Source organism: Tursiops truncatus, chromosome 14 (assembly GCF_011762595.2).
Source record: "Tursiops truncatus isolate mTurTru1 chromosome 14, mTurTru1.mat.Y, whole genome shotgun sequence".
Taxonomy (NCBI): Eukaryota; Metazoa; Chordata; class Mammalia; order Artiodactyla; family Delphinidae; genus Tursiops; species Tursiops truncatus.
Window position 1 is genome coordinate 80,803,625 of NC_047047.1, and position 26,998 is coordinate 80,830,622.

The 26,998-nt window shown below is 43.5% G+C and overlaps 2 protein-coding genes and 1 pseudogene across 4 annotated transcripts in view; 1 reads left to right on the forward strand and 2 right to left on the reverse strand.

Annotated features, from left to right (window-relative positions):
- The window catches only part of ROCK2 (Rho associated coiled-coil containing protein kinase 2), a 137,453-nt gene extending 129,002 nt beyond the window's left edge, over positions 1–8,451 (forward strand). For 2 of the 3 annotated variants that reach the window (XM_019943277.3, XM_073791591.1), the window contains 2 exons: positions 3,696–3,795; positions 5,051–8,451. In XM_019943277.3, coding sequence (XP_019798836.2) covers positions 3,696–3,783 — 88 coding nt within the window. In that variant the 3' untranslated portion in view covers positions 3,784–3,795; positions 5,051–8,451. The remainder of the gene's footprint in view (positions 1–3,695; positions 3,796–5,050) is intronic. The other variant, XM_019943278.3, reaches the window with a different exon arrangement.
- On the reverse strand, positions 898–3,700 carry LOC109551209 (pantothenate kinase 3 pseudogene; annotated as a pseudogene).
- An 856-nt stretch (positions 8,452–9,307) lies between the features above and the next one.
- Positions 9,308–21,222, reverse strand: SLC66A3 (solute carrier family 66 member 3). The gene is made up of 7 exons (XM_004310265.4): positions 20,958–21,222; positions 18,185–18,267; positions 18,040–18,109; positions 15,495–15,552; positions 12,905–13,025; positions 12,131–12,172; positions 9,308–10,436 (listed from the first exon to the last, which is right to left on the reverse strand). The coding sequence occupies exons 1-7, from the start codon at positions 21,098–21,100 to the stop codon at positions 10,345–10,347; spliced, it is 609 nt and encodes a 202-aa protein (XP_004310313.1). The 5' UTR covers positions 21,101–21,222; the 3' UTR covers positions 9,308–10,344.
- Between the last annotated feature and the right edge of the window lie 5,776 nt (positions 21,223–26,998).

The window sequence follows — 26,998 nt, forward strand, 5'->3', positions numbered from 1 at the left end:
AGTCTTTAGCTTTGATGGTTCAGACCTAATTAAACAGAAATGGCTAACTTTGGGCCTAAGATAATAAATGTGGTATAGAGAGAAGAGCACAGAACCCTACCAATACATATAAACCATACTCCATTCAAATAGTCCTGGGACCTCACTGAATGGACTTTCAAATAAGTAATTAAGCCTCCAATTAAAAAACATTTTAAAATGTACTATCTGATAAACTTAAAATACAAAAAATGCAGTATCACCAATTATGTGCATTTTCTAGGATTCATTTTAAAATTCAGGCTAATGTTTAACAATAGTATTTCAATTAAATTATGGCATTTGAGAAAGGTTATACTTCTGGGGAAAGATCACATAAACGTGCTTTTTGGGAGAAGATATGTTTGGAAAGCAACAGTAATGGATAATTAATATTGCTTTAACATTTCTAAAATCACATAAAAATGATCATCTTTGATTGCCATTTCAGTGAGTTTCGATACAGGGTATGTTACTGTCCACTTACTAGTAACCAAAGCACACATAGAACAGACTTGTAAAAAATACTCAGAATCAATTCTTTTCATGAGCTAAACATTTCTGAGACTTTAAGATTCATGTTTGAACATACAGTACTGCAATGTTGGCTACATAAAATAAAATAAATAGAAGATCTTTTTCAGAGGAGGCTCAATAATCAGAGGCTGTATTGCATTTAAGGATTTAACACTGGCTGTATACAGAAGGGAAAGCATTTCACTTAGAAATATACTTCACATTACTGAAGCTCTCTTTTTAATATCGCAACATATAGCAGCTTACCATTCTGACACTTAAAAATCAACAGGAATAGTGCTACTCTTTTATCCTTTGGTTCCCGGTGACAAATAATGCAGTAATAACACCTCTGGTCTTCAGTTCCTCTCGAATGACATTTATTAACAAAGAGAAACCCGATGCTTTAGCTGAAATTTGGCAGCCCAAGAAGTGTACCAACTGCTCCAGAATACCCCTCATGCTCTAGAAACAATGCTTTCAGTTGACCTTTTGACAGTAATCCAGTGCATATGCCAAGAGTTTTATCGAGAGTAGTGACACGTAAAGTTTCCAACAAAGACAACTGTTTATTTTCTCATTAACAGCCCACATTCGTGCCACAGAACCCATGTTATTGGTGATGGTAACTAATGTAGCTCTTGCTAGATGCTGTTTACTAACAGATTCTCGCCTCTCCTTCTAAATCATATTCCCAAAACTAGACGCTGCAGCCCAGCCAGGCAGACCAAATCTTTCATATCTCCTCTGTAAATATCAGGGACCAGCTTGTCAGCTTGGGTGCTGTCACCTTTGGATGCCATTTCAAGAGCCTCTTCAAAACTTTCACAGCCAGTCAATAAACTACATAAACCCAGAAAGGTAGCCCCTCCAAGGCTTGTCCCAGTTACTTGTTCATAGTTGTCTTTGGAATGGACTGCTAAAATACTGACTGGGAACCAGTGTTTACTCCCAGCAGTGGATAGGGATCAGCCAGGTTGAAAGGCATCTTTTGGCATCTCTCAGGTTCTGAGGCATTAGCAAAATAATAGCACCCTGCTTGTCCACTGAAACTGACAGAATCTGTCTACAGCAAGCCCTTTACAAGGCAGTCAGGTTCATCCAGTTTGTGCAGGTGGGGGTTTCCAACTGTGTGAAAATCGTTTTCAGACTTGTCAGCACCACCTCCTGTAGCACATAGCACCGTGTGTAATGTTGAGAAGGTTTTATCTCTTCCCCTTTGGATAAAAGTAGGCAGGTCCTGGGTTGGAAATCTGATAAAGTGCAAGTTCCCCGTCCAGCCAAAAAGTGTTAAATCTTTCAGTTCAAGGCGTACATCCTGAATACCAGTGGATCCATAGGCTACATTAGAAGTCACGTATTTCCGGATACTTTTTAAGCTCTCAACTTCTTCTTCCTCTGCTGTGATATCGATAGGTTCAAAATATGAGCGCTTTACCAGAGTTCCCCCGATGTCCATGCCACACCATGGGAAAGAGGGTTTCTTGGCTTCCTCGATCTTCATGGCGTCGGCCGGAGGGACGAGAGGCGGCCTCGGTCCGGAGCGCAGAGGGCTATGGCGGCGACTCCGGTGGTGGCTGGGCCGCTTCCTCCCCTCGGGCCGGGCGGGGCAGGGGCGCCTGAGACGAGGCCCCGGCCCGGGGGGCGGACCCCCACCCCCACCCCCACCGCCACGAGGGGCGGCTGGGACCGAGCGAGCAGGGGAAACCGCAGGCCTCGCCGCTCCGGGGCCCCTGCCGCCCCAAACAAAAGGCCCCGGGCCCCGAGCCGCCGCCCTCTAAAGAAAGATTCTTAAGTTGAAATGACAAGAATTAGATGACTGAGTGGGAGGGGAGGAGGGAGAGGTTTTAAGGAAGTCTCGTCGTGCATTACACTGATAGCCTAGTGATGACACTTTTAAAATTTGAAGATTGCGACATGGGCACACGCTTCACACATTCTTCAAAGGTTTTGGAAGGATATGAAATGCAGATTTTTCATAAAGTATGCTAAAGCGGTGGCTTGGATACCCAGGAAGGCTTACTGATCTCAGTCTCCCAAGTAGCAGTTGAAACCATAGCTAAAAGTTACTTTACATGTAAGCCTAAAAAAATTAGTATGAGTGTATGCTAGGCTGCGATATATTTTAAGTGAATAAATAACTATATCTAAGTTTGTGTGCTTATTAATCAAGTATTCTGCATTTAGCACATATTGGAGTAATTTGAGTCGGGTAATCATCCATCAACCTACTCTGTCAGTGATTCTCAAAGTCAAGGAGCTGCATCAGAATTCATCTCAGAATTCATCTTAAAACGCAAATACTTCCCCCACCCCCCCACCCCCAATTTAATTATATCAGGATCTCTTGAGATGAAGCGTGGTAATATGCATTATACATAGCTCTGGATAAATCATACACACTAAAGTTTAAGAACCACTGACATAGTGACCATAGATGGGTCCTTGGCACAAATGTATTCATGAACGTCACAGTTATAAACAATGAGAAAGTTACTCCTATTTTTAAAAATAAAAATGATTGCACTATTAGATGGTTGGGTTGGGTTGGAAAGAAAAGACCACATATACCCCTGTTCTAAGTCCAGTTTATTTGGCCAAGATAAGTTGCTAATGCTGCTTATCTACCTGTGTTTTTCCCTTTATGTGTAATTTTTTTATGGAAGGCTTAACTTTTGGTGACCCGTTGAAAAAGTAGGGTCCTGCTGGAATTGAGAAAGCTACATTCTTAATATTACTCACCTTTCATACTAGGGCTTATGGTACAATTCTGCGAAAATGTGAGCTAACTGGGCACTTTTGTGAAGGGAACGTTGACACATACTGAGCTTTCAGTTCTTAAATCAAGCTGGGCATCAGGGTGGTTACGTCTTCATGTGGGCCCAGTGGAAAGAAGATTGTGTCTTACCTCTAAATATTATCTCTGTCCTCAGTTCTCTGGTAGCTTGGAAAGCATACTTGGTCAACATGATTATATGCATTTGCATGTAAAGAGAAAGAAGATTTCCCTGCGTGCTTCCATCTTAATTTTAATCATGTTGTTATCAATGAAGGGAAAGTTAAAATGCTTACAGCACAAAGTGTGATTTTTTGATCATAGCATATTAAACTGTTGTTTCTAAAGAGTGTTAGAGTATAAATTTGCAAACCTCCTATTGCAGATTGCTTGATTTGGCATTTAAAGACTGGGATTGGTCATTTGATGATGTTGATGGTGGTGATGATGATGACGATGTTTTTGATTTCTGAAGAAGTAAATGGGTAAATCAAAAAATGAGAAATGAGTTGTTTTAGTATTTCCAAGTAGTGCATGTGGTTTGCACTTTGGGTTTTCATTATTTTTGACCAGTTTGAAATTTTATTAAGTTGTTTTTGACAGTACTTATTTGAAAAGTAGTTTTCAGACATGTTTCTAACTGAAATTTCCATGTTAAGTATAAAAGTGAAATGCTATGTTCAGATTCTTTATTGGCTATATATTTTCAATGCAGTTGGAATTGTAATTTTTTATCTTAGGAATGAAACATGTAGAAATAACAAATGGAGCTAATTCTGTTACTTTCTGTTCATTCCAAAGAAGCCATATGCAGAGAAGTAAAATTTACAGTGTTTTCAAGTTCCTACAGCTGTATTAGTTTGTGAACATAGCATGGGATTCCTTTCTCCCTCCACCCCTCTCTCCTTCCCTCCTCTTTCCTTCTTTCTAACTTGCAAGAATTGAAACCATAAAAACTTCATAAGTCTAATAAATGCTGTGAACTAGCTGTTTCTGATTTGGCTTTTTTTGTGATGTGAAATGTTTACTTTTTGAAAGTTTAATGTTACTCTTGCTGAGGAATGCTAATGGTATGCTGTGAAAGCTCTTGTGCTTTTAGAAAATGTGGTTTGGTTAACAGCAGCTAAAAGGTTTGAATGAAAATTGAAACTCGTGCGTTAAACCTTTTATATGGAATGAATTTAAAAGAAGTAAGGTCTATCTTAACCTAAGCAACATGTTGCGAAATACATACTTAAATCACACATTATTGGGATCTGTTTATAACCAGGATTTACAGAGTAATTTTTACATATATTTACTATAACATGTTTGTTCCCATTTCATAGATGTAAAAAATGTGGCATAGGGTCAAACAGTCAAGTAGAACCTGGTCCATAAGTGCACTCTTCTTTCAGCTACATGAGGCAGCTAACAGTTAAACCCCAAGTCAAACTTGACATTCACTTGAATTATTCAGTGACATATTGTCTCACCCTAATATTCAGTTAACCATATTAAAACTTGTGTGTCATGTTTGTGGCCAGTGTGAGAAAATATGAGGAAGAATATAATTGCATGTACCTGAAAATGAGAAAAGTAATACAGTAAATATGTTTTATGCATGATTCAGGTGTTAAAAGTATAGTAGTTGGAAGACTATATAGTTTGATGTAAATGGAATGCCTTTTCAGAGAACTGATAACAATCTCTTAAATTATTGCACTGTATCAACTAACTTTACTTTCCTTTTCTTTCCAGCTAACTGCCTTCTATGAATGCAGTCATTATTCAAGGTGATCATATTCTTACAGTTGAAACAAGACTGAAATATGATGGCCCAAAATTTATTAAAAAGCTATATTTTCCTGAGAGACCGATACACACATATATGTTCCCTTTATTCCTGCAATATAAATTCTAAATGTTGGATAGATTTTTCTGGGCTCCTTTGGAGCAACAAGTTGAACCAACAGTGATTGGTTAATAGAGTAAGAATATCATGTGCAACTCTTCCAAACTTGTTCCATAAAGCTCTCTTAGCATCACTCACACTACATTGAATAAAAGGATTGAGAAGAGTTAAAGAAACCATCTTTTCAGCTTCAGCAGAGAGATTTCACCAGCACATTTGCCAGAAGAATCTGGGAATGGACTCCACTACAGTGATATAGACTGCATCTTTAAGAAGTGACCATTATACTGTGTGTGTGTGTGTGTGTATGTATGTATGTATATATACACATGCGCGCGTGCACACACACACACACATCTATATAGTACTGTAATACTGCAAGAGGGTTTTTTTAACTTCCCACTTTATTTTTTTATAAACATTAATCAGATATCATTACTTACTGCAGTTGCAACTATGCATTTGTATAAAGCCATAATGTTGGAGTTTATATCACTCATTTGTGTGTACCTGATGGAAACTGCATGTTCATGTTTAAGCAATTACTGTAACAAGTTTGAAGTTAATTATATCAGTTTCCTAATGCTTCATAATAGGCAACTTTACCCATTTTGAATGCCTTAATTTAATTTTTTTCAAAATCTCCACCCTTTTCTGTATTTAAAAAAACAAAAACAAAAACAAGTGTTTACCAGCGCTTAGGATGCAAATTTGCTTTGCAGAAGAAAAATAGTGCACTATTTTTACACATAATAGTTATCAATGTCAGCCTATTTTGATTGTATAAGAGAATTTTTTTTAAGGATTGGTGATAGAAACAGTAATGGATAGTATTGGAACTAATATATCTTTTATGTATATCTATTATTCATCCAACCCTTTTTACAGACCTCAGTATTAGTGTGTGACTATGAAATGTTTTCTTTTAATTTCTTGGCTACCCTAGGTATGTTTTTATTTCTGATAAAGATATTTGTGACTATTTTTACATTTTCACACTCAAGTTTCAAAAATTATCTCAAATACAAAGAAAACTAAGACATACTGTAGATATATTTTAAATATTTAAATGTGATTCCTTAAACACACAACTGTGTATGGCAATATTTCAGTATTGGGTTAAGAAAACTGGTGACTAGGAAGAAGTTGCCTCAAAGGCACTTAACTTGATTTTTATTTTTTTAAATGCTGTTAAAGTTAACAGTTTATGCAGGACTATTCCTGCTTTATTTCTCATTATCCCAGAAAAGTGTATGTTTTATACTGCTACAGTGTACATCAGTAAGAATCAAGTTAAAAAAAATTACGTAGTCTTTTATCAGTCTTTCTTTATATACATACACATACACAGAGTTTGGTGTGATATTGAAATACATCATCTAATATTTCTATGAAGGAAGTAGACATTTTTCATTGATTCCTTCTGGGGTCAGTGTAGGGTGTTTAAAGAGTTAGATCCCCAGTTATAGATACTATTGTGGAAATTGAAGAGTGGCCTTTGGCTACTGATGTATTGAAACTGAATCTTGTTATTACATTATCCAGGCTGCACTCTTTCATGCTGTCTGTGCTAAAACTAGAGATGCATGCCAGTTCCCTTGCAGGTATGTTCTGGTTTGGGGGCACAGCTCTTTCTTTTTTTTTTTTTTTAAGTAAGATTAAAAAATGAAAAATATATAAAATTTATATAGAATAAATATTTCCATTCATTAGACTTGTTAAAAGGAGACTGAATTAATATTTTATATAAAGATTTTGTTACACTATGGGAGGCTCTATCATATTATTCTGAATTGGAGAGTATATATATATATATATATTTTTAATAAACTTTATTAAGGTGAAATAATTTGAAGTTTACACATGAGTAATTGAAATATTTGAGTAAAAATGGCAAAAGTTTAAATTTTGAATGCTGTATATATTAAAGAATATGGAGAATCATGGTGTGATGCAACTATATGAGGAAAATTAATGTGAAGTTTTTTTGGGGGGAAAAAGATATCCTAAGGAGCGAAAAAAATCTCTCCATGAAGATTCTTCACATTATATGGTTTGACATAAGGATTTATAAGGTTGTTTGTTCAACTAATGGAAATGTGCTTAATAAAAAATTCTGACCTTGGGGAAGAATTTGCTTTATACCCTGTTGCTGGTTTCATGTACATACATGAGTGCATACACCCATCCAAATGCTCTCTTCCCAACACTCGTTAAATATATGACATTGACTTGGTTTAACAGCCTGATTTCGTGCCAGCTTCTCTTTTTCTTGAGGCTCCAAAACTTCCAAGATAAATTTAAGACCAAAAGTTGCTTATTTTGTCACACCTTGATTTCTCCTAGAGCCATAAATACCTCCTTTTGAGAACTAAGAAGTAGTGAATACTGGGATTTTCTTAGTTGGATTGTTTTACTTTTGTGGGAATAGTGAGACAAAGTGGAAGGAACACTGATGCCAGGGTTACTGTCGAGGATTACTGTATAGCACATTTTTGAAAAGTATTAATTAAACAAATGCTATCTAGAAGCAACATTTAAAAAAATCTGTCTGAAAGTTTAAAATGCTCTGGAGCTAACTAAAGGATAAGTATACCAATAAATCTAAAATAAAGGTTAGTGTTTTTTAAACTATGCTAGAGTTAACACCATTCTGGCTCTGAAGGAGCTCCTTTATCCCAGTTTATGTGCAGATCCTCAAGAAGAAATACTCTAGGTTGCCAAACCACAATTTAAGAAGTTATGCTGCTGCTGTTAATCTATTCTTACAGGATTTGGGTGGTAAAATAGAGAAACTTGGACACTATATTACCTTATTGAAACATACTTTAAATAACATGTTTTAAAAATCCGATGATAGCAAGTCACTTCTGAGTTTCTCGGTCTCTGTTGACACTGCTACTGACTCACCGCTCCTCCCCCGGGATAAGATGTCAGTTTCCCTATATTGTGAAGATACCATAGCTGGTTTGTAAAGCACTTTGAAGATAAGCACTGTGTGACAGTGCTGAATATTATGCTTGGGGGGCCTCTCCTTGATTCCCTTCCCCATAATAGTTTTGTTTGGAATTGTAATAAGTTATGAACTGCATGGTTTAGATAATCATAAATATTGGATCAGCTGTCCCCTTGAACAAAAATGATACCCCTGATATTTTTTAATTTTGTTGCATCTTTGTAGTAATGTAATTGTATTTTATGCCTGCTTTTTATATTAAAAAATTAAATAAAAGAAATTAAGACATAAGCATTTTCATACTTTTCCTGTGAAATAGTCCTGGAATGCTGCAACATTCTAAAATTTACCCCCCAAAATTACCTGCCCTGAAAGGTGGATATAGCAAAGAAGTCTCAACTAAGGTTACCGACTTGGGTATCTTCAGCCCTATCATTTAATCCATGGAGAATACAAAATCGAATTTCAACTAGGCGTTTGTGTCTGATTTCATGTCAGTAGTTTAAGGGGCATGCAAACTTGAGAATCTCATTTGAGTGTCGATAAAAGAGGCAGGGAGCCTGTTTGTTAGGAATACTGTGCTGACAGGTGGTTTTCTGGAAAGCACTTTTTTGGGGGGTCTTTTCTAGGATACTTGCTAACCATCTGATCTGGCACAGGTTATTCAGTCTGGGCTTCAGTGTTTTCATCTGTAAAATGGAGATTGTTCACTTACAGAATTGTTGCGGGATTAAGTATGATGATGTGTATAGAATATCAGGTAGCTCTAATGTTTGTTCCTTTCCCTCCCAAAGGGGAGAAATGGAGAACTCTTCACCTAGGATAGTATATTTTCTTTAAGGAGTTGCGTTAAGCATTGATAAAGTATATCTAAATAAAATATGTTGGACTAAAAATCACATAATTTATACTAATGGTCAGATTATAACTGCATATGAGAAAAGACTCATTTGGATTTTCTTAAATGATAACTATGATTTTTTAAACTACAGAGTGATTTATTATTTACTTTTAGATGCCACGTTTCTCTTCCTGCTGGTCCCAAGCAGTAGTTCTAAAAGGATCAACCACAGTTTATATTTTTTAAAACTGCACTTTACATAACCTAAAACTAATCACATTTAAACAATTGAGTTTTAAGACTCAGAAGAGTTCAAAATAAAGTTTATTTTACATAGGAAACAAACATTTTCTAGTAAGCATCATTTACTTACTGCATATAATAGAATGATGCCATTCAATTATTAGGGGAAAGAGAGTTCTTAAAATGTTAGAGTTGATAAGCTTTTACAGAAAAACACAGTGTACAGTAATCTTAACATCATGTTCAGAGTATGATACTATAATGAGAATAAAATCCATAAGAACTTGGTAGACCCCAGCAATACCCTGCACTGCACATACTTTCAACAGGCAAAACCTGGTCGAGGTCAGCTGTATTTTGTACCAGATTCCAGTAATGGTATTGTGTAGGTGTGATCCTTTTAAAAACGGCAGCATTGTGCTTGAATCAAAGTATATTGGGATTGCCTCTTCATGAGTAGAGACTGCAGGTACCTTTTGTTACGAATTACTTGAAGGCACAGTATGAAGTTACTGTGGATTACTTTGGTATATGAATTCAAGCCAGTTAAATTTTTGCTTGCCTTCGTATCCTTGCTGTAACCTAAGGAGGTTTTATACAGTAATATGATACAATAAGGCCATCCTGTTATGTCTATATTACAAACATTAGTCCCAGAAAGTGAACTCTGGTAATTTACTACAATTCCACTTGAGCAAAATCCCACTCCATTCATGTTTGTGTTGTGGAGAGGATTTATTTTTTAAAAGATTGTGAAAGCTGAGGAGTAGATGTAGTTAGCTCTTCGGAGGGAACTTAATCATGACTTTAAGAATAAGGGTCAACGCTGTCTCCTCAAAATGGGCTTCTTGGGAGGCTTCCATCAATCAGCAGCCTTCTCAGAACTGCAGATGTCTGAGCCCTACCTTAACCTAATGAAGTGGGGACAGGGATTTTAAAAATCGATGTTTTTAAACAAGCGTTTAAGCGGGCTCTTCCAAGTCTAAAATACCTTTGGCACGGTTGGCTAAATTTATAAAAGACCTGGTTTAGCAATGAGCTTTTTTTCCCTCTGGTACAGTTATTCAAAATCCACTCTGTATGTGGGAATAATATACCCATCATTCAGACTTCACATCGGTCTTCTGGTAGTGAAGTATTGTAGCTGCTACCCATGTATTTAAGGCCAGCATGATCACAAAACGTATAAGAACTGAAATCAGTCAAAAAGAAGAAGTATGTGTTAAAAAATACTGTTTTCACATAAAACAAAATCACCTTCTCTAAGGAGAAGCCCACCCCCCGCCCCCCAAATGAAACAGAACTATGGATCATGTGGACTTTTGAACAACTTTGGTTCCAAATATTTCTGGAAAAGTGATCTTCCTATCATGACTACCTTTGGTCACTTGGCCTGACTTCATGAATAATTTCATCCTAAATGCTTAATTTGGAGGAATCTGACTCTGGTTGGTGAATATTACAACTTTTTAAAACCCCGTTACTCATTTTCTAAGTCTTGAGGGTGACGGTGTCTCAGAACATTGCATGTTAATTAAGCAAAGGTGGTACACCGCACTCAGTTAAGGTAATTGTGAAAAACTAGCCCAGACGTCAAAGCATGTTTTATACTGAGGTAACCATGAAAATGTGGCTCTTTGTTAAAAAGAGAAAAATAACCTTAGTGACTTGACAAACACTCCTGATAAATAAGGTTTATGAGATTTAATGTATCTTTGGGGTTGTAAAACACTTTTAAGATAGCTAAACTGTTTTTAAAAGATTCTTCTCAGATCTATCGATCACTTTCAGGAACAGCTGTCCCCTTAGATACAGAACAAATCACAATTAACATGAGGTTTGTTTTGTTGTTTAATTATGGTTCGACTCTCCTTTCCAAGCAGAGAATTCTTGAAGTCCTGTAGGGAAGACTCAGGTCTCTTTTCCCTTCCCCACTTGACCCAAGTTTATGCTTTGGCCAGAACACTTTTACTCCTTCTCTCAGAGCTGATGGAAAGTATTTGAACCAAAGATAAAAGCCTCCGGGAAGGGACTAGCAAATGCACCCTGCTGTTCCGTGGCGATATTTCTCAACGATTAGCTTATTTAAAAGGTCTACACGCCAGGGACATATTTCTAGTCTTCATAGAATGGGTGACACCACCTGTTTTAATCATTTTCCAAAAATGTATATGCTTTATTTGGGAGTTGAAAACTCAACCTAAGGAATTAATGAAATTCTCTTTAGGTTAACCCAGGTATATTTTATTTCCTCCTCCATCACAGTATTCCTTTAAAAATAACAGAACAAGAACATGGAGTCGAATGATTACGTCACTGCCTTTCCTGCTGCCTGTGGGCAATTCTCTGAGGCTCTGGACCATCTGGCCACTACCACCTCCTTCCCTCGCATTAGACTCGCCCCCATGCTCTCCCGCCAGCCCCACTGGTGCTCCCTCCATCCTCTTTGCTCATGACCTCCACACATGCTGCTCCTGGTAGCAGTCTCTTCCCTCCTCCCGATCTCTCTCTTCAAATTAATCTCCCCGGCTCCCTCCAACTAGGTCAGTTTCCCATGTTCGGTGCTCATCCTGTCCTACTCTTTCAAAAAATGTTTCACAATATTTTTCAATAGTTAATTGTGTGATGACTTCACTGTTCATTTCCACTGCTGGTGTGGAAGCTTCACGAAGATAGGAATCTACTATCTTGTGCATATTCTATCCCAGGTACAGCAAGCAGATGCTTAATACTATACATGGTGACTGATGAGGACCAAGAGTGTATTGTCACTGGCCTCCAGTGGGGCCAACTGGCTCCGTTAAACCCTAAGACAGTTTACAAGTGAAGGAGGCACAGATGGCATAAAATTCAAAAAGCAAGTGAGCAGAAAAATATTTTGCTTACTTGTCAGATCACTGGTGGTCATTAAAGTTGTCATTATTCTTGCTGTAAAAGCAAAATTTCAGCAATAAATATCAACTTCTCAGACATTCTGGTATTCAGCTAATATCTTTCCGTTTTAAATGCAGGAATATATGCTAACTGTTCTTGAAAGATTTGGGTAGAAGAGAACGCTGGATGGAGAAAATGGGCCTTTAAGATATGGACGAAACATGAAGAAGTATAATTCAAATATCTAAAACTAGTAAACCTAATTAATGTAATAGCTCTGAACTTTTAAAATGTTCCTACCTAAATATAGCATGTATTCATTTTAGGTAGTTCCTGCAAGAATCCAAATGAGCAGTGGAAATTCTAAAGTTGAGACCAACACTGGCTCCAGAAGAACTCCACTGCTGCAAATTATATTCATTCGCAAAAGCCAGTGTATGATTCTCGTCTCTCGAATCTGTTACACCATAAACATTCACATTTTTAAAACAAGCTAGTGGATTCAATATAACCAAACTCATGATGCTTTTCAAACAACAAGAGAGGACTGTTAATATTAGGCCAGATTTTTGGAGAAAAGTGCTTTCACTTTTTTTTAGCAACTGGCAGAAAATGGAGAGTGGTGTGCATTAAATCAGCCTTGTAAATATGGATACACTGGGAGGGTCTATCTGAATAGTTACTTGCAAAGGATTTAAGCTCAAGGGTCTATGACATAACGCACTCCTCTGGGTAGACACCCCACACTGACAAAGGACACCCCACCAATTAGAGGCTTGTTCTTACCCGCACAGGTATATGAAGCAAGGCTCCACGTGACAGCACTCACGGCTCCCGAGTCCCTGCTTTTCCACAGGTACTGGAGCTGTGCAAACTTACTGGCTGCACTGATGAAAGTACATAAATTCTGTTTGAAGATAAAACAGGAGAAAGTTAGGAGTTCCTTACTTTCACCAGAAACTAGATACTGAAAGAGCACCAGATACTTAAAGCATTCTTTTTTTTTTCTGGCTGCGTCGTGTGGCTTGCGGAAAAGGGCTGAGTCCTAACCACTGGACCACCAGGGAATTCCCTGAAATCGCTTCTGAAGCCCAATTTTCATGTCAAGTAATAACCAACTTGTACAAGGACAAAACCCAAGTTTCGTGATAAAGAATGGACGCAGCAGTGGGACATTTATGTATAACCCACCAATTCCACTGCTTAGTGAGTAACTGATGGGCAGCAGGTAGTTGGAAGCTGAGAGTAAGAAAGAATCTGCAATGGCTACAAAGGCTTATCTGTCCCCACCTGCCAATAACAAATAGATGTATAGATATTATGGTGTTTTTAGAGCCTGGGGGGAACCATGCTGCTTTGCACTGACAGACTCAGAAACTCAAAGCAGCAAGCTGGAGCTCATGGGCTCTGGGTTTCTGGCTGTTCCGATGAGCCACGTGGTGAGGCTCCTGCCCTCTGCTCCCCAGCAAGGTAAGAGTATAGCACCCTCCACCCTAAGCCGGGCCCAGGCTGCTGTTCACCAGGCTTTACATCAGCTGAAACACCCCGTCAACTGGTTTCCCGTCTTTAGAATCATGAAGTGGTCTTGTTTGGGGGCATAACCAAGGCCTGCACAATCTTATGATACACATTCAACTGCAGATTATTAGGTTTTCCCATAACACAGAGTCTAGTAGAGAACAGGACGGGAAAGGTGAAGGGTGCTCAGACTGTTGCGCCGGTCATTTTTATTTTTATTTATTTATTTTTTTTGCAGTACGCGGCCCTCTCACTGCTGTGGCCTCTCCCGCTGCGGAGCACAGGCTCTGGACGCGCAGGCTCAGTGGCCATGGCTCACGGGCCCAGCCGCTCCGCGGCATGTGGGATCTTCCCGGACCGGGGCACGAACCCGTGTCCCCTGCATCGGCAGGCGGACTCTCAACCACTGCGCCACCAGGGAAGCCCACGCCGGTCATTTTTAAGTACTTTAATCATATCTTTGTGAATGAACTAAGAGGAGGTGATTTATCAATTTATCTAACCACGAAAGTACAATGTAGGACTTCTGTGGAAAACATCTGTCGGTCCGAATTGGGACTCGCTCTTGAAAGCCATAGAACTGTAAACCTTCTATAACTTGGGTTTTTCATGAATTCAAACAGCTTCCCTCCCCTACAGGATCCTAGGGTTTGCTGCCCCGCGGGAGCTCTGAAAGCCAAGCTCTTTCTCCTCTCTGGGGCTCCAGGACCCTCAAGCCAGCCACCCTGTCCCGAGGCCCCAGTGGCTGCTGTCGAGTTGGCACCCAGGAAACACGTGTTGTGGACAGTCCCTGCTTGACAAGGGGAAAAGGAACTACAGTTTATGAACGATTAGAGCATCACCGTGTGGTCAGAATAGAGCATTCGCTGAGAAGGGAACAGAAGAAACAGAAAAACCCGAAGCCTTTGGACCTGATTCCTGACGAGCCTATAGCAGCATATTCCCGGAATGATGTTCCTGGGGGTGAAGGAACATCACCCCCCAAACAACCAGACCTGCACCCACGTGACCACAGTGGCAGCTCCGAAGAGCCTAGAGATGACCTATTTGTAGGGCAGCCAGATTTAGCAAACATACAGGACTCCCAGTTAAATTTGAATTTCAAATCAACGACAAATAATTTTTTAGCACAAGTTTGTCCCATGTAATATTTGGGACATAATTATACTAAAAAATTATTCGTTGTCAGTGTGGTAACCCTACTAATCTGCTTTCCCTATGTCATAAGGTTGAGAGCCAAGTCCACTTTCCAACTAGATGTTGGAGGGAGGATGGGTGGAAGTTCAGGAGTCTTGGTGGGGCAGGCAGTGACCACCGATTAGTTCTGCTTCTTTTCCCATTGGGTGGAAAAGTTCACGTCAGCCACCATTTGGTCAAATGCTTCCTGACCCACGGCCAGAATCCTATTCTCACAGCAGGGAATTTTTGGCCCTTAACCAAGCAAGGAAAAAGAGTATAGGGCTTACCCTTTTCCAAGGAAGAAAAAAAAAAGTGCGGGGGAGAAGTTAGAAAAATAATGAGTACGTGGCCCATATGTAATTATTTACCTGATAATAACCTGAAACTCTTTAATTTATGCTCAGTTCTTCATTCTACTACTACCTACCCAATCCCAATCCGGTTCTCTAGGGCCCCAAAAAAAGGGTAGTAAAAAAATTGTGCCGTACATTTAAGTGAGAATAATGTTCTTAGTATTTGGATAGCACTGGGCTTTCATCCCACCATCCTTTGGTACAGCTGAAAAATGAGCAGGTTGAACATTTGATCTATAAAGTTTTTTGCAGGGCAGGTGGCGTGGAGAGAAGAGGTAGACAGACTGCTGTGAACACACTTTCTTCTCCATGGGCGATTTACTCACCATGGCCAGATCTATGATCCACTTCTGCAGGGTGAGGATGAACCAAGCAGACACACAGCTTACCATGTGCTAAGGGACACAGCAGTGGCTTGGCCGGCAGCTCCACTCCCCTCCCAACCCCGTGCGTGTGGAAACAAACCGAGACCAGAGAGGTTACACACCTAAGCTAAGTGTGGAACTGGGAACAGCTCTGCTAGACCTCGTCAGATTCAGAAAAGACAAAAATGATCCAAGTGAACACCTTCTAGGAGTTCAAAAGCACAGAAGCAGATTCTGGAAGAAAATTACAAAGAACCTTGTATTCTCGGACCGATCCTAGGGCTGGGAACGTCCCTGATGATTTTAACTGCCAGTTTAACTCCTGACCACGCAGACCTCTCCAACGTAATGTCAACAGTGAAGTACTTAGGTTCAAATGATAAAGCAGGTGTCTTCTGCAAAACTGGTGTCACGTGAAGCTGTTTACTGATTTCCTCTTTCCCACTAACTCCAGTGTAAAAATGACACGGCTGGGGTGAGCGATGCTAGGAGATGGGAGGAATGATACCAGCTTTTCGTCAAGCTCATTGATGCTGCAGGAAGACAGCCCGGCTAGAGAAGCAGAAGCAAACACAGGGAGGTGGTGGCCAGGCCAGGGAGGGGACGGCCAGGAGCCTCTGCTGTGAGCTTGGGCAAGTCATTTTCCTTCTCTGGGCCTTGGTTTGCTTATCTGCAAAATTGACTTAACATTCCCTGCCCTGTCTACCTTCTCATGGCTTTGTGGCACATCATAGGGACCCAACAGGCAGCTGTGATTATAATTAATAACATTATTTAAATGAAGAGATTGAAATAGACGATGCCCTGTGCTCAAAGTCAGTAGAACTAGATACTAGTCAACACCAGAAAGGCAGCCTGAATCTAGGTGGATGGAATCTTGCTTTTTGAACACTCTCTAATTCAAGTCTTAAACTAATGTTGCCCAGTTTTGTACCACTGCACCTCATTCCATTCATTCCAACTATACATTTTACAAAACTTCAGCAGTAGTAGCAGCAATTCAGATCCTAGAGACGACTCATTTGTAGGGTGGCCAGATTGAGCAAATAAAAATACAGGACGCCAAGTTAAATTTGAATTTCAGGTCAACAACAAATACTTTTTTAGCATAAGTATGTCCTGTGTAATATCTGGGACATACTATTACTTTAAAAAAAATGCATTGTTAATATGGCTGCCCTGCTTATCGGCTCTCTGTAAGTCACAACTGGCAGAAGGAGGTCATAAAACATCTTGCTGATACTACGGAGTTGCCATCAGTACCCAAGTTTTCTAATCTACAGCCTCACCATTTGCACAAAGATAAGCGGTTGTATTTATTTAAAAAGTAAATCACACAATGCTTTTCATTTCTTCAAAGTGCTCTGTTTCCAAAAACCTTTAACCAGCTGGGGCTGACCTTGAAGTGTTGAGGGGCAGTAGAGCCACACGATGCCTCTTTTTTGCAAAGGGAAACTGAGTCAGGGGGCTTACAACTGCATTGAACAGCAGAGGGTCAGGACTCAGTCCGCACCCAGCTTCCCTCTGCAGACAGGCTTTTACCACGAGAGCCACCACGACCCTGCCGCGTCCTCAGCTCGTCCTGTGCTCCTGGTATTTTCGTTCTGGAAACAACCCTAAAAGGTAGGCACTATGATCCCTCTTCACAGATGGGGCAACTGCAGCTTAGAGGCCAGTGCCCAAGGCCACCCCGATGGCAGTGGCACTGGGAGTTCCCACCACTCCACGCCCACCTCCTCACATGCTCAGCGCAGACCGGGCCTGGCCGTCCCCTCCCTCTTTCCTCCACCCTGAAGACATATAAACAAACAGCTCAGATCATTTCACAGATGCGGCAGATTAACTGATTGCCATTTAAAAGGCTTTCTTGGCCTTTGAAGGAGAGTGAAGTTCAACAAGAGAATAAAAGAGCTTTTATAAGGAGAGTGAAGATGGAAGGCTGGCCCTCGTTCACAGAAGATGCTGAGTGATGTGAGCAGGGATAGGTCTGTGTGACTGACCAGAATCCACGGAGACCTTCCTAATGTCTTGACTTTCACTTTGAACCAGCCATCAGGAGCCCAGACCCACCAACAGGCAGTAAGAAGCCAAGACGACCAAGTGTGTTAGTGGCAGCGTGTTACACGCCAGACATGCTCGTTATTACATGGGGACATTTGGGGGGAAGGAAGAAATATCTCCCTTCCCCTAAAGAATACATTTGGACATGTCGCTCTTAGCAGGAGTGCTTCTGCAGCTCAGCAGTGAGGTACTAAGTCTACCTGGTGGGTCAGGGCACCATGGGGCTCCCTAGTCTCAAAGGGGTGGCCCCTGGGCAGGGACTGTTCTAGAGCATCTCTAGGCTGTGGAGATATTTGCTCAAATGGAATCTTGCATTGGAGATTTTTTTTTTTTTTTTAGTTACACCAAAAGAATACATATCTGGTAAAGGACCCTGCTTAATAACATCCTGTTAGCAAGGAACACCCCCAGTTCCATCTCGGATTCTCAGATGCTGAAAGGATACAGGACGATGTACGGTGCTGCCCGTTTCACATCCCCCTTGAAATGGAAGACACACAGCAGGAGGATGAGATCTGGAAAAGAAAGGCTCTGAGTGAGAAGAAGGAGGGGCCCCGAGGGCCGAGGCTGGGCGCAGGGGCGTCGCTTACCTTGTGCAACGAGGATGGGGTACTCCAGGTAGGTTAGCAGTGGGTACTCGTAGTAACACTGGTACCGGAGAAAGACCAGGAACCTGGGGAGAGGGAGGGTGCATCTGAGCTCGGACCAACCTGACCCACAGCCGGGAGGCCTGGCCGCCACCCAGGAGCACAGGTTCATTTGCAAAACCCTAGAACTGGTGGCGGGAGTCTGCAAATGTCAAGGAGGGAGGTACAGAATAAGAAGGATGAAATATCAATTTTAATCATCTCCCCGATTTCTGAAGCTGGGCACTGGTGTCTGTCAAGTCCCTTGCATGGTCAGTTACAGACAAATTTTATGAATTTTACAGAACCACTGACCAGGATGAGAAGAGACAGGGCTTTCTGGACCCGGGCCTGCCTGTCTCTAAGGCTGGGCTGTTTCGAGACCCCAGGCAGATCCCTCAGAAGGTCGCACCCAAGAAGCCGCACAGGCCGAGAAAGATATCTGAGGGGGGCTGAGAGCCATCCCTGGGTGGGGCTCCATGGGCAGGGCTTCTAAGTGACTGAGCACGTAGGGCCCAGCAGCGAGCTGGGGAGGCCATGTTTTGAAGACGAAGAACATCCCTAGATGAGTCTGGTGGCCTCCCAGAGTGCTGCCCAGGCTGGCGGTGGGGACAGAAGGGACAACTCTTCAGTTCAAGAAAATTCGAGCTCTGGACAGGCTTCAGCCTGGAGGGGTGGGAGACACAGACCCCAGAGTCCCATTCCTCTCAGAAGAAGAGGCCCCAGCTTCCTGCCTCCCCAGCTCACACCCGGCCAGCTGACTCCCTCAGAACCTAAACGCCCTCACTGTCCCCTCAGGGCTTGTCTCCATCCCCGCACCTGCTCCCCCAGGGTGAGCCAGAGCCTCCACAGGCCACGTGGACTTCATGGCTCACACACTCCAAGCCAGGACGTGGTGCTCACAAAGCCCCACGCCCTCATCAGGCGGCATCTGGGTGACCCCAGCCGGCGCTTGCCCCCCACCGCCTGCTGAGCCCCCCTCCCGACGCTGCCAGGCCTGGTCCCGCAGGCATCACCTGCTGAGCGTGGAGCCGTAAGTGGAGCGCAGACTCCGGGGCTAGGGTGCTGGGCTCACGATCCCCGGCTGTTACTAACCTCTGGGGCCTCAGCTTCCGCATCTGTGAAATGGGGACAACATGCTCTGTATCTGCACACACGGATGCTTTAAACATGTTACCTAAGGTCATGTCTTCTGCCTCTTTCTCTGGCCTCACTCCTTCCAGTCCAGCCTCCAGGCTTCTGACCACAAGCCCCCTGCCTGGAGGGCCCCTTTCTCTACATGGCTACCTCCTCTCCTGCCTGAGGACGCCAAGGTGGCTACCCTCCTGGGGTACAGATCAGGGCCTCCCCCGCCCCAAATGGGGAACTTCTCCTCCCAGTAATTATCTGTTTTCCTCAGAGAACTGGGGTGGCTCTGAGGCAGGATGTGCTTCCCCAAGGGGCCTGTGGCTCAAACACATCCTACAGTTGGCCCCTCAGATGGGGGTGTCCCGGGTGGGACCCCGCAGGTCCAAGGGTGGCCCCTCACCCCTTGTGCCCTGGAGGTCTCCTGTTTCTCCCTCTCTCCCCCCTGCCTTCCTTCTGGCCCAGGAAACCAGGGTCCACTGCCCCTCCGAGGACTGCTTCCGCTGAGGACCGGCCCTCAGAACCGCCGGAGGGTAACTGGGGTCCCCGGGCTGGTGAGGAGCAGAGGGGAGGGGGCCCGGCCTTGCAGGGAGCTAGACTGCTGGCTTCACGTCTTCCCCATCAAGTCTCACAACTCTGCTTTTCACCGTTCAGGTCTTTATTATTATTATTACTTTGCTTATTTAAAAGAGTACTTTTTAATTTTTTTTAAATTGAGGTATATTTGACATACAAGATTATATTAGTTTCAGGTGTACAACATAATGTTTCAATATTTGTACATATTGTGAACTGATCACCACAATAAGTCTAGTTAACATCCGTCACGTTCAGGTTTTTAAATACTGGATCAGGGCACCCATCCCCGATTCTGATAGAAAAACCGGCCCTTGGAGCAGTCTCGGCTCCCGCTTTTCAAGCGCCAGTTAAAGCCCAAGTCCAGGTCAAGTCCTCCTCTCCCTCCCAAAAGCTCTACGTTCTCTGACACCCCGCGCCCCCCCGCACCCAAAGGTGTAACTTTTTTTTTTTTTTTGCGGTTCGCGGGCCTCTCACTGTTGTTGGCCTCTCCCGCTGCGGAGCACAGGCTCCGGACGCGCAGGCTCAACGGCCATGGTTCACGGGCCCAGCTGCTCCTCGGCATGTGGGATCTTCCCGGACCGGGGCACGAACCCGTGTCCCCTGCATCGGCGGGCGGACTCTCAACCACTGCGCCACCAGGGAAGCCCCAAAAGTGTAACTTTTAAAAGCCGGAGGGTCCAACCTCTCATTTTACAAGCGAGGAAACCGAGACCCACGAACGGAGGCGGGGATGGTGGGGGGTGGCTTTAGGGAGGATGCAGATGAGAGAGCCTCGACGTGCAAGCGGCCTTGCTCAAAGCTGCATGGTTAGTTTTGTCACTAATGGGCGGAGTGATGATTTCCTTGAGTGTCGGTTTTCTTATCTGTAAAATGGGCGTGCGCCGTCTTTCGTTACCGCGCAAGGCTGGGGGAAGCAGCAAATTCGGAGGGGAAGTGAGAGGCCCGCGCTTTCGGCTCCGCTTCCCCCGCCCCGACTGTATTAGAGTCGAGGGTCTCCCGGGCTCCCGTCGGCTCCAGATCGCCCCGGCCTTACCCAGCCAACTCCAGAAGTAGGCTCGGGAGGCTGATGCCCCGCGCGCTGCGCGCCCCCAGCACGGCGAAGATCTGCGGCAGCTTGAGCGTCGCGCTCACGCCCAGCACGCTCCAGTTGCAGAACCACAGCAGCCGCGTCTCCATGGCGCCGGCGAGGCTGGGACTCGGAGACTCAGAGGATCCGGCCGCCGCGCGAAGGGGAGCCGCTCAGCACTCGGCCGCCGGGCTCGCCCGGTCCTTCCGCCTTCCCTTGTCCCCTCTCCAGGCCGCTCAGTCGGGGTCCGCCCCTCCGCCCCGATCCCCGCCCAGAACCCCGCCCAGGGCCCCTTCTCCCGCCCTTTTGTCTGCGCGGCGCCCGTCTCGCCCCGAAGCCTCCCCAGGTCCGCCCCGTCCCCGCAGTCGCTCCGCCCCTCCCCGCTAGCCCGGCCCATCCCCGGGAGCGCTCCGCCTGGAGCCGCCCCTCTCGGGTCCAGACGGCCGGGTCCGCTCCTCTTCCCTCCCAGTCGTCTGTCCCCCACCTCGCCCCGACCCCTCCCCAGGCCCTCTCCCTCCGCCCCGGGGTCCGCCTCTTGCCCAAGGGGCAGGTCAACGCTGGCCTTTGCGTGATCTGACCGCTGCTGATTCACTTTTCCGTGTTAAACCAACTCGTGCAGTTCTGAGCCTGCGGGCGACGTCTCTCGCTTTCCCACGGGTTGGATGGGCAGAAATTGAACCGCAGGAGGGCAAAGGGGCACCCCTCACGGGGGAATGGGCCATTTTGTTGGGATTTTTCACTCCTGAAAAGTGTTTTCCTTTGTTTTTCTCACTAAGCATTTCAGAGGTAAAAACTTAAAACGACCCAACTTAGTTTCTGTGCCTCCTCCTCGATTTACATACGGAGAAACAGTCCTTGCGGGGCGGCGCTTTCCTCCAGCCGAGAGTGGGGACGTGTCCTCCCCAAGGGCAGGAGGCTTCCTTCCTGAGGGCTTGGTCCTTAACCCTGAACACTCCCCTCCAGAGACTTGCACTTGAGAGTGAATTTGTTTTCTTAAGGAGGTAAAAATAGACTTCTATTGACAAAAGAAGGTAACTTAGACTGAGGGGCTGGGGGTGCATTTTCAGGCTCAAAATGGTATAGGTACTGAGTCAAGGTTACAACGAAACAGAAAAGTCACAAAAATACAATGCCACAAACCACTGTAAAGAAGAAAATGCTACCTGCTGTTCCAGTTCTATAGGATCAAGCCTGTTAGCCACTGCACTTGCCCACCACCAGTGTGCCCTGAGGGGAATTCAGGGTGGAGGAAACCAGGAAGCATTCTGTGCGTTGGATTTACCGACCTTTTAGCTAGTTAAGATGCACATTTAAGGAAAAACGTCTAATGACCCCAGATTCTTGCATCTTCCTGTACAGAGAAAAGCCCTAAACTCATTAACTTGAGCTGTCTGTTCTTCGTGCTTAGCAGTAATCTTTTGATGCTTGACTACATGTTTTTCCCAGCAAAAAAGTTCATATACATCCTGGCTCTCCCTTATCTCTTCTGAGCAGTTCCTTAGAGCTATCTGAGAAGTTGTCTCCCAGGCTATGGTCCTCAATAAGGTCTCCAAATAAAACTTTACTCACGTCTCTTTTTGAATAATGGTTTTCTCAGAATATATGCCCAGTAGTGGGACTGCCATGTCATGTGGTAATTCTATTTTTAGTTTTTTAAGGAAACTCCATACTGTTCTCCATAGTGGTTGTATCATTTTGCATTCCCACCAACAGTGCAGGAGGGTTCCCTTTTAACCATACCCTCTCCAGCACTTATTGTTTCTAGATTTTTCGATAATGGCCATTCTGACTGGTGTGAGGTGATACCTCATTGTAGTTTTGATTTGCATTTCTCTAATGATTGGTGATGTTGAGCATCTTTTCATGTGCTTCTTGGCCATCTGTATGTCATCTTTGGTGAAATGTCTATTTAGGTCTTCTGCCTATTTTGGGATTGGGTTGTTTGTTTTATTGATATTGAGATGAACCTAGTGGCGGGGCAGGAATAAAGACATAGACATAGAGAATGGACTTGAGGACATGGGGAGGGGGAAGGGTAAGCTGGGACGAAGTGAGAGAGTGGCATGGACATATATACACTACCAAATGTGAAACAGATAGCTAGTAGGAAGCGGCCGCATAGCACAGGGAGATCAACTCGTGCTTTGTGACCACCTAGAGGGGTGGGACAGGGAGGGTGGGAGGGAGACACAAGAGGGAGGGGATATGGGGATATATGTATGCATATGGCTGATTCACTTTGTTGTACAACAGAAACTAACACAGTATTGTGAAGCAATTATACTCCAATAAAGATCTATTTAAAAAAATAAAATCATTTCAAAAACCAAGAAAGAAAAAAAACTTAACTCACAACTTTTACTATGTGTGTTTTTCTTTCAGTGGACACCATGATTGTGGTTTTGTGCTGTGAACCTCAGCAGGGCATCTGAGGCTTTCCCTCTGTCTGCCCCACCTTCCGTCCCTGATCCTCCAGCCTGCACTTGGCCGTCATCCCCACCCGCTGGGAAAACCCAGAAGGTATTGAGTTCTTTCTCCACGTCTAAGGGAGAATGGGATGCATAGAAAGAAATCTTTCAGAGGAAAACAAAGAGTGTGTGTGTCAGTGGGTCTAGTCCTTGTCTTCTAGAGATCTTGAAATATTTACAGATGAAATAATATGTCTGGAACTTGCTGCAAAGTATCGGGGTTTTGGGTGGTAGGGTGGGGATGTAGAGGAAACGAGAAGAGCCATGAGCTGATAATTTTTGAAGTTGGTGATGGGTATATGGGGGATTATTATACTAGACTCTCTACTTCTGCATAGGTTTAATATGTTCCATATTAAAAAGCATGAAGTGCTGTGACTCTGAATGTGCGGATTCTGAGCTCCAGAAAGTTGAAGGAGCCCGAGTTCCGGGACTAGATCTAGTCCTGGTGTTACTGATCTGGGTTCTGGGACTCTTGAAGCAATAGAAATCAATAAGAAGCCAGATGAGAAATTCAGGCGAGGCTTTACTGGGACATGGGTCCCAAAGATTGGTGGGTCGCACCGGAAGGGTGGCTTAGGTGGTGTGCCCACCCCCTTGGTGGTGCTGTGTGCAGGGGTCGTGCGTGAAACCCTGCTTTTGCCCCCAGCACCTCAGAAGTGGCAGTTGAATTTTGGCCTTTTTGTATCTTACTGTTCATACTCTGCCCCAACTGCACAAGCATGCAGTTATTTTTGGTCCCTTAAAGTGTCTTTGTATTTTGTTGGTCAAGGAGACGTTTGTCCAGCTGCAAGCTCTCCAATAAAGGGCCCCAGGTCCCAGCCTGTCTCACTGGGACTGGATGTGCCCATTGCTCTTGAGATGACATTGCTTTTGCCCTCTCAGGACACTCGTGTGCGTGTGTGTGTGCGCGTGTGTGTGTGTGTGTGCGTGTGTGTGTGTGCATGTGTGCGCGTGTGCATGTGCGTGCGCGTGTGTGTGTGTGTGTGTGTGTGTGTGTGTATTATATTTGTCTGCATGGGCTGCCTTAACAAAATACCACAGACTGGGTGAGTTAAACAACAGGGATTTATTTTCTCACAGGTCTGGAGGCTGGAAGTCCAAGGTCAATGTGCCAGCAGGATGGGTTTCTGATGAGACCTGTCTCCTCGGCTTGTAGATGGCTGTCTTCTCGCTGTGGCCCCACGTGGCCTTTCCTCCGTGTGTACAGCCCTGGTGTCTCTCTCTCTTCTTATAAGGACACCAATCCTATTGGATTAGGGCTCCACACTTATGGCCTCACTTAACCTTAATTACCTCTTTAAAGGCCTTGTCTCCAAACTTTATCACATTGTGGGTTAAGGCTTCAACATGTGAGTTTTGGGGGAACACAGTTCAGTCCATAATAGACATATATATATATTCATATGCACTCTGTACATCCCCACATACACTTATATATATATATAAAATGCACACCGGGCTGAGAAGCAGTGGCTGGAGCACTGAGAATGGTGACTGCCCTCCCTGTAGGACTCCGTCGTAAACATTGATTACTTGGCCAAACTTCTGCTACGTGTGTAATGGACCCAATGACTTCAAAATGCCACTCCCTGACATCCATTTATTTTTCGAATTTTTGAATTTTATTTTATTTTATTTTTTTATACAGCAGGTTCTTATTAGCTATCCATTTTATACGTATTAGTGTCTACATGTCAATCCCAATCTCCCAGTTCATCCCTCCACCAGCTCCCCCCACTTTCCCCCCTTGGTGTCCATACGTTTGTTCTCTACATCTGTGTCTCTGTATTACTCAGCCATAAAAAGGAACGAAATTGGGTCATTTGTAGAGACGTGGATGGATCTAGAGACTGTCATACAGAGTGAAGTAAGTCAGAAAGAGAAAAAGAAATATCATCTATTAACGCATATACGCATAACGCTTATATGTGGAACCTAGAAAAATGGTCCAGATGGACCGGTTTGCAGGCCTGACATCCATTTAAAGTGCAGCTCATCTTCAAAGACAGCCAAGTGACTCAGGGCAGGAGTGGCTTCCTGACAGTTGGCTGCATGGAAGATCCTGTCGCACCATCTTATAAAAATCAAGTAACCTTGAGAGCAGCCCACCCTGCTCTCACCACAGCCTTCGGGAACGAAAGAGTCAACATCACTCTTCTTCGAGTCACAGATTTGCGTGCCTGGGAGCTCACTCTCTGTGGCAAATTCAAAATGAGTCCCATGAGCCACCCAGACAGAGTCCCGGGAGATAACAGAATGTTCTGGAACTTTGAGGGGTCCAGAAGGGGTCTCTGCCAAGAAGAGTGTGTCAGTGAGGGTTCAACTACAAGCTACAGAATCTTCCTCCTTAGGCAGCTCATCATGATTTCGAGGTGCTAAGCGGAGCGCGGGATCACTGGAAGGACGAGGAGCAGGTAGGAGGAAGAGTCTCTCAGGAACAGCTTCCAGAACCTTCTCCCACCCTTCCCCTTTGGGAACCATAAGTTTGTTTTCTATGTCTGTGAGTCTGTTTCTGTTTTGTAAATAAGTTCATTTGTACTATTTTTTAGATTCCACATATAAGTGATATCATATACTATTTGTCTTTGTCTGACTTAATCCACTTAGTGTGATCATGTCTAGGTCCATCCATGTTGCTGCAAATGGCATTATTTCATTCTTTTTTATGGCCAAGTAGTATTCCATCATATATATATACACGCATGCAACATCTCCCTTATCCATTCATCTGCCAACAGACACTTAGCTTCCTTCTACGTGTTGGCTATTATAAGTAGTGCTGCTATGAACACTGGGGTGCATTTATCTTTTCGAATTAGAGTTTTCATCTTTTCCAGATCTATGCCCAGGAGTAGGGCTGCTGGATCATATGAAAACTCTATTTTTAGTTTTTTTAAGGAACCGCCATACTGTTTTCTACAGTGGCTGCACCAATTTACATTCCCACCAACAGTGCAGGAGGGTTCCCTTTTCTCCACACCCTCTCCAGCATTTATTATTTGTAGACTTTTTGATGATGACCATTCTGACCTGTGTGAGGTGATACCTCATTGTAATTTTGGTTTGCATCTCTCTAATAATTAGCGATGTTGAGCATCTTTTCATGTGTTTTTGGCCATCTGTATGTCTACTTTGGAGAAATGTCTATTTAGGTCTTCTGTCCATTTTTTGGATTGGGTTGTTTGCTGTTTTGATATTGAGTTGTATGAGCTGTTTGTACATTTTGGAAATTAAGCCCTTGTCAGTTGCCTCATTTGCAAATATTTTCTCCCAATCAGCAGGCTGTCTTGTCGTTTTGTTTATGGTTTCCTTTGCCGTGCAAAAGCTTACAAGTTTGATTAGGTCCCATTTGTTTATTTTGAAGCAAAGAGCTATCTTACAAGCATCAGAGGCTTACCAACAGCAGCAGTGACAGCTATCCATGTGCCTAGAGTCTGCTGAGTGCCTGCTGTGTGCCAGGTGTTTGACTTTCGTTAAGTTGTTCCACTTACCTGTTGAAGCAAGGAGGCTGTTCCCATTTCCAGGTGGTCCTGGCTG

Coding starts and splice junctions, on each gene's coding strand:
- SLC66A3 (XM_004310265.4), bottom strand. CDS start 21,100: ATGGAGACGCGGCTGCTGTGGTTCTGCAACTGGAGCGTGCTGGGCGTG. Junction 18,110..18,184: donor CCCCATCCTCGTTGCACAAG/GTAAGCGACGCC, acceptor TTTCTTTTCCAG/ATCTCATCCTCCTGCTGTGT. Junction 12,173..12,904: donor TGCTTCATATACCTGTGCGG/GTAAGAACAAGC, acceptor TTGCTTTTACAG/CAAGAATAATGACAACTTTA.